At 38.8% G+C, this 8061-nt stretch overlaps 1 protein-coding gene across 1 annotated transcript in view; it reads left to right on the top strand.

Moving 5' to 3' along the window:
- The window catches only part of LOC137091438 (E3 ubiquitin-protein ligase TRIM35-like), a 13590-nt gene extending 6045 nt beyond the window's left edge, over nt 1-7545 (top strand). Inside the window, exon 8 of the mRNA XM_067455869.1 lies at nt 3255-7545. Within this exon, the coding sequence (XP_067311970.1) occupies nt 3255-3306 (52 nt within the window). The 3' untranslated portion in view covers nt 3307-7545. The remainder of the gene's footprint in view (nt 1-3254) is intronic.
- Nucleotides 7546-8061: the final 516 nt, after the last annotated feature.

Here is an 8061-nt window from a genome sequence, read left to right as displayed (position 1 = left end):
AAACTAATATTTAGTTGTATGACCACAGCTTTTTAAAACTGCTTGACATCTGTGTGGCATGGAGTCAACCAACTTGTGGCACCTCTCAGCTGTTATTCCACTCCATGATTCTTTAACAACATTCCACAATTCATTCACATTTCTTGGTTTTGCTTCAGAAACAGCATTTTTGATATCACCCCACAAGTTCTCAATTGGATTAAGGTCTGGAGATTGGGCTGGCCACTCCATAACATTAATTTTGTTGGTTTGGAACCAAGACTTTGCCCGTTTACTAGTGTGTTTTGGGTCATTGTCTTGTTGAAACAACCGTTTCAAGGGCATGTCCTCTTCAGCATAGGGCAACATGACCTCTTCAAGTATTTTAACATATGCAAACTGATCCATGATCCCTGGTATGCGATAAATAGGCCCAACACCATAGTAGGAGAAACATACCCATATCATGATGCTTGCACCTCCATGCTTCACTGCCTTCACTGTGTACTGTGGCTTGAATTCAGAGTTTGGGGGTCGTCTCACAAACTGCCTGTGGCCCTTGGACCCAAAAAGAACAATTTTACTCTCATCAGTCCACAAAATGTTCCTCCATTTCTCTTTAGGCCAGTTGATGTGTTCTTTGGCAAATTGTAACCTCTTCTGCACATGCCTTTTTTTTAACAGAGGGACTTTGCGGGGGATTCTTGAAAATAGATTAGCTTCACACAGACGTCTTCTAACTGTCACAGTACTTACAGGTAACTCCAGACTGTCTTTGATCATCCTGGAGGTGATCATTGGCTGAGCCTTTGCCATTCTGGTTATTCTTCTATCCATTTTGATGGTTGTCTTCCGTTTTCTTCCACGTCTCTCTGGTCTTGCTCTCCATTTTAAGGCATTGGAGATCCTTTTAGCTGAACAGCCTATCATTTTTTGCACCTCTTTATAGGTTTTCCGCTCTCTAATCAACTTTTTAATCAAAGTACGCTGTTCTTCTGAACAATGTCTTGAACGACCCATTTTCCTCAGCTTTCAAATGCATGTTCAACAAGTGTTGGCTTCATCCTTAAATAGGGGCCACCTGATTCACACCTGTTTCTTCACAAAATTGATGACCTCAGTGATTGAATGCCACACTGCTATTTTTTTGAACACACCCCTTTCAACTAATTCAACTAATTGCCCAATTGCACAGCCTTAAGAGCGTGCATATCATGAATGCTGGGTCTCATTTGTTTTCTGAGAATCTACTGAACCTACTGGTAACTTGTTTGCCACGTAGCAATAAAAAAATATACGAAAAACCTTGATTATTCTGGTTAGTCACATTGTACTGCTATTATTTTGAACAAGACTGTATATATATATATATATATATATATATATATATATATATATATATATATATATATATATATATATATATATATATATATATATATATATATATATATATATTGTTTGGGAAAAAAAGTGTTTATAGAATATATATATATATATATATATATATATATATATATATATAGTTAGGTGAATAACAGTTTAGGACACAAGACCAGTTGTGAAAAATGAAGACTGAGTCAGGAGTGCAATTATTTAAAGAAAAATGACTGAAGAATAGTCTGCAGTTTCATCAGCAGAAGCTTCAAGTTTCAATCCCAGTCACACAACAATCTTATAGACACTTACTCCTTCAACTCTTATTTAAGTGTTAACTCTAAAAATATTTAGACTTAGCTTTCACATGGTCTCTTAACCAGTTTCAGATCATGTCTGTTCATTATTCATTTGTTTTTAGAAAAGTCAGCTGTGTTGGTTTGGTTCTCATATCATTGCTTTGTTTTGTTTCAGCTTTAGCATCGACCATCTAGAATAAGCTATGCTATATCTTTAGTTTAAGTAACTCACTTAACCTTTATTATTAACCGTTATTATCCAGACTTTCCAACCCGATCTCACGGTAATTTGTATGTATTTTACGAGGTGGCTAATTTGTACAAATTTGTATTATTTTTTTTAGCTAAATCGTACATATTTGACGAGTCAATTTCTATAATTTTGTACGAATTACCTACTTCAAACCCCGCCACTAACACCTACCCATCATTGCAGTATAGACAAATCGTATGAATTCATACGAGTAAGGTTGTACAAAATCATACAAATTAGCCACATTTACATGTACGTTCAAATTGGCCGTGTGATAGCATTGAACTTCCTCCGGAGACTTCAAAAGCGGTCCTCATCTTTAGTCCCCAACATGTCTTGAAATGATCCCATGTCCAATGGCCTGCAGAAGTGAAAACTATGAGAGTTGATTAGTTCAATATATACCACAGTTTTACCATGTTGCTGATGTAAATTAATGTTTTGTTCTGGTCTCCACATAAGTTAATGAAAATGACCTCATGGTCTCAGCCGGCTCTTGAAAGCCCATTCCCATCATTTGATTATGATGGGAATGGGCTCTCTTTCCTCAGGGTGTCCTTTGGCATTAAAGGGTTAGTTCACCCAAAATAGGGTTAGCACACCCAAAATAGGGTTAGCACACATCGGCAAACTAGATAGACAAGTCGTCGCCCCATAACCAGAATTACATCACAGTGACCTCATAGGCCACCGAAAAGCGTCTTCAAGTCTGGTGTCGTCTGCAGAAATGTCCATCTCCGTTATAGGCATGAACAGATCTGGTACACACACACACACACACACACACACAAAACTTCAGAGAATACCGGTTTCCTCCAAGGTTGAGAACATCTTAACTAACTATAAACAAAACATTTCTCCAAAACATCCTGATAACAAGTGCTTTCACTCAGTGAGAGGTACAGACAATATTACAGGCAATATTCATCTGGAGTCTTTAGTGTTTCAGTAAAAGGAAATATAAAATATAATAAATTAAATGAAAGTCAAATTCATATTTCATATTTCAACACACACACACACACACACACACACACACACACACACACACACACACACACACACACACACACACACACACACACACACACACACACATTAAGACCCAGTTTATTGAAGAGACACACACGTTTGAATCACACATTTAATGTTTGTCTCTGATGCCATTAAACACTGATGATAAAAATGAGTGTGTAACTAAAAACACTGACAGTGATCAGAGGAAAATGTCTGATGTGTTTGATCAATAGGACGAGTGTCATAATTCCTAATAATCTGTGATTGGTTCACTCTTGATCATTATATGAAGATCAGAATAAAAGCAGCTGTTGATTGTGTCTCATCAGCTCCTGTGATTCTGGATCCAAACACTGCAAATGCACAACTCATCCTGTCTGAAGATCTGACCAGTGTGAGATTGAGTTCATATCAACCTCTTCCTGATAATCCAGAGAGATTTGACATCTGTTAAACAGAAGCTTCAGTGTGTGAGAGTGTATCTGACGGAGGAACGGTGTCATTCTCTGATCCTGTAACTAACACACATCTACACACATTCACAACCACCTTCACTCACACACTCTTTCCTTTCTTTGATTGGTTTGACTCTCTGAGGATCTTACAGGTCAATAGTCAGAGAACGTTACACCTGTAGATTTAGATCAAACTGCTATTATTTTTTTCTTACAGCGATCTATGTTTGTACGTGTAAAACCTCTCAGAAATGTTTTTAAAGGGATAGTTCACCCGAAAATTACAATTCTGCCATAATTCACTTGCATAAACAACTCTTTTTGTTACTGTTGAGAGACTAACAACCCCCCCGAGTCACACTCCCAGAGAAATGCTCTCAGACAGCAAATGCAGTGAGTTTGCTTCCTTCTTCTCAGAGAAAATCAAAAATATCAGAAAGGCGATCAGCACATCCTCTAGTTGCTCTGGGGTCAGTCAGATCATACCAAACCCTCAGAAAATTACTATGTCTGATTTCGAAACAATTGACGGTAAAATTTTAGAAGACACAGTACAGCATCTTAAAACATCAACCCTGCGCCCTAGACACACTCCCCACTTCTTTCTTCAAAAGTGTGTTTAACTGTTTAGAAGCAGATCTCCTAGAAGTGGTGAACTCCTCACTTCTCTATGGGACTTTTCCAACCGCCCTTAAAACCGCAATAGTTAAGCCTCTTCTGAAAAAGAGAAATCTGGATAACTCCATACTGAGCAACTACAGACCAATCTCAAATCTCCCCTTCATAGGCAAAATCATTGAAAAAGTTGTTTTCAATCAGTTGAACAAATTCTTAAACTCAAACGGATTCTTTGACAATTTTCAATCTGGTTTCCGACTGCATCACAGTACAGAGACAGCGCTCATAAAGATTATAAATGATATTCGCTTAAATACTGATACAGGCAAAACATCAATTCTGGTTCTACTCCACCTCAGTGCTGCATTCGACACTGTTGACCACAACATACTTCTAGACAGGCTGGAAAACTGGGTCGGGCTTTCTGGGATGGTCCTCAGATGGTTCAGATCATACTTAGAAGGGAGAGGTTATTATGTGAGTATAGGAGACCATAAGTCTGAGTGGACATCCATGACATGCGGAGTCCCACAAGGGTCAATTCTTGCACCTCTCCTGTTTAACCTGTATATGCTGCCACTGAGCCAAATAATGAAAAAGAACAATATTGCTTACCACAGCTATGCTGACGACACCCAGCTCTACTTAGCACTGTCACCTAATGACTACAGCCCCATTGACTCCCTGTGCAAATGCATTGATGAAGTTAACGACTGGATGTGCCAAAACTATCCTCAGGCTTATCTTAATTTATTTTAAGGCTAAAGGTCTAATAACAAAAAATCAAGTCAGGAATCTGAGTTTTGGTAGTAATGTCAAAGCAATAACTAAATCAGCATACTATCATCTGAAAAATATTGCAAGAATTAGATGTTTTGTCTCCAGGCAAGACTTAGAGAAACTGGTTCATGCTTTCATCACCAGTAGGGTGGACTATTGTAACGGCCTTCTCACCGGCCTTCCTAAAAAGACCATTAGACAGCTGCAGCTCATAACGCTGAAAAACCAGAAAATATGACCATATCACACCAGTCCTCAGGTCTCTACACTGGCTTCCAGTTACATCTAGGATCAATTTTAAAGTACTCCTACTTGTTTATAAATCACCCAATGACCTAGGACCTCAATACATCGCAGATATGCTGATTAAATACAAACCCAACAGATCACTCAGATCAGCAGGATCAAGTCAGTTAGAAATACCAAGAGTTCACTCAAAGCAAGGAGAATCTGCTTTTAGCTATTATGCCAGCCGTAGTTGGAACCGGCTTCCTGAACAGATCAGATGTGCTCCAACAGTAGCCACATTCAAATCCAGACTCAAAACACATCTGTTCAGCTGTGCATTTACTGAATGAGCACTGAGCACTGTATGTCCGACTGATGTTATCTATGCAGCATCTTTTTAATCTTTTTATAACCGTTTTAGTTTAGCTTTGTTCTTATCTTTGGTCATTGTTATTTTATATATATATATCATAATTTTATTCTTTTTAATTCTCTTTACAACTGTATATTTCTATTTCTTATGCATCTGTTGATTATTATTTTTGGTTAGGGCTGTCTGACTGGAAGAGATTGGAAGAGGAGAGCAGTATGTTTCGCTTCATTCTGCTTGTGTTAGCAGACAGTGAAGCGGACTCAAGAAAGGGGAGTCCCTGCGGGGCAAAGGTCACGTCCCCTACATGAGACCATCTTAGACCGACTTGTAAAGTCCAGGAGACATTGCAAACCTGCTCCATCTCTTCCATCTCAGACAGGGGTACCCGCACAGCAAAATCCTCAGTGTTAAATGAACACTGCTGGTGTCCATATGAGTCCGTCCACCACTCAGAGTGTTAAAAAGTAACACCGAGTCAGTGTTGAAGTTAATGAGATAATTAAGTGAGCATTAATGATGAACACCTGCTGTTAATAAGCTGTTGCCTGATGAAAACAAGCAGAATTATTAAAGGAAAGAGAAACACAAGAACTACAACTGACAAATCAACTGAAGATAAAAGAAGACAATGAATCTCTAAAGATCTCATCAGAGGATTTAACAACTTAATGAATGTTGTTTTTAAATTTATCCACTCTGAGACCCCTTTTCAGAAAATATCAGATTCATGTTTCCAAAACGCCAGATCCGTGTGGACGAAATGCTGATACGATACAAAATGTATACGTATACAGCTGAATGCGTCTCTGTGTGGACTGGGCGTGAGTGTGGACTCATTTGAACACCAGCAGTGTTCATTGAACACTGAGGATTTTGCGGTGCGAATTTACAATCAGGCAGATAGGGGTCTATTTATCACCATTATATTATCATTTAAAAAAATATATTTCTCTTTAGAACTAATTGTCCCTGTTTTTATTTTAATTCTTACTCTTTATGGTATTCTTATTTCTTATGCATGTTATCACTATTCTAATTAATTTCTATGTAAAGCAGTTTGAATTGCCATTGTGTATGAAATATGCTATACTAATAATCTTGCCTTGCCCTCATGTTGTTCTAATCCTGTATGAGTTTCTTTCTTCTGATGAACACAAAGCTTTTGAAGAGTGTGTGTAATCAAACAGTTTCTGATCACCGTGACTAGTATGAAATAAATGACCATAATAAAGAACAAAAAGGTGTGTCCAAACTTTAGTCTGTATATTTCCTCCATGAACATTGACTTGCCGTTAGTGATAGACAGTGTCAGTCATGTTGAGCTGGTGCGTCTCCTCTCCTCTCTCTCAGAAAAGGCTGGATGTGAGGAACAGATAGAGGAAAGAACAGGATGTCTGACGGAGAGCAGGGCGATGGGGGCGGGGAATTGTCCGGAAGGAGCAGAGGGACGTTGAGCAAGCATTCGCTTTGAGTGATGGGCGGCAGGAAGTGTGGGCGTCGGTCTCTCCTCTTTTGCCCCTCCCATTTATACACTGGCTCCGCCCTGATGCCACGCCCACCAGAGTCGCTCCAGTGTCGTTCTGTGGTTTGTTTCCTCTTCCTGTCTGTTATTTCTAAACTCTGTATCCACCGGCTGAGATCTGAGGTCTCGTCTCGCATTGTTGCGTGTTTATTTTTGTTTTTTCTCGTCACCTGTCCACGCCAAACTTCTTCAAACAAGTACTCTTCCTTTTCAGTCCTGATTCTCACGTCTCTGCTGCGGGTCCTCGCTGTAGCGTTTAGCTGTCCGTCGTGATGCCAGTGCTGAACGCTGACTGTTTGCGGCTGTTTATTCATGGATATCTCATTATCTTTCTGAGGCTTTGCATGTAACATTTTGGGTAATACCCTGTCTCGTGTCTGAATGCATTTGAGTCCGTTTGCGTTTCGTTGAGGTCGACCTTTTAACGGGTCAGGGCGGTCAACAGACTGACCCGATGTGTTTTGGGTCGTGTTTAGGACTGAACGCAGGCGACGATGAGGTGGTAAACTAGCAGACAGACCTGTCAAACCCACCGTACGAAAGAGTGGGGCGGGTCGGAGGTTAACCATGTGACGCTTCCCACCGTCCTCACTAGTTTTGACGATGATCCCGAACCCAGCAGAACACCCTGGAGTTTTGTCCATGCTGGAGTCTGGAGGAAGAACAGAGATCAACATTTTCAACTCCAGAAAAGCCACGATCACAGATTAAAATAATTTAGATTCAAATGAATCACTCTAAAAAAAAAAAAAGCTAAGTTATTTTTTAACCCAAATGGGTTCAGTCTGTTGGGTTATTTCATTGGTGTTACATGTTTTTAAGAGTGCCTGACGTTTAGAAGAAAAAGTTAAATAAATAACAACGATTATTAATTAATAAAACATTGATATGTGTATATAAATAAAATATTTAGTAAAACAAATATGTACATAGCCTACATAAATAGATTATTATGACAATGCATAATGATGAATATATTTACCAAAAATATATAGACATAATAATAATATACATTTTCCATAGTATAAAATGGGTCTTTATACTAAAAATGGGGGTCCATTGCACAGGGATAAACATGTCTGATTGTCAAAGAAAGAAATGACTTTTCTTTGATTGACTTGCAATTATAAAAAAGCATGATGGTATCTCCGTGTTTTTGG

Source organism: Pseudorasbora parva, chromosome 2, assembly GCF_024679245.1.
Source record: "Pseudorasbora parva isolate DD20220531a chromosome 2, ASM2467924v1, whole genome shotgun sequence".
Lineage (NCBI taxonomy): Eukaryota > Metazoa > Chordata > Actinopteri > Cypriniformes > Gobionidae > Pseudorasbora > Pseudorasbora parva.
Note: the sequence above shows the minus strand (reverse complement) of the source record. Positions and strands in the feature narration are given on the sequence as shown.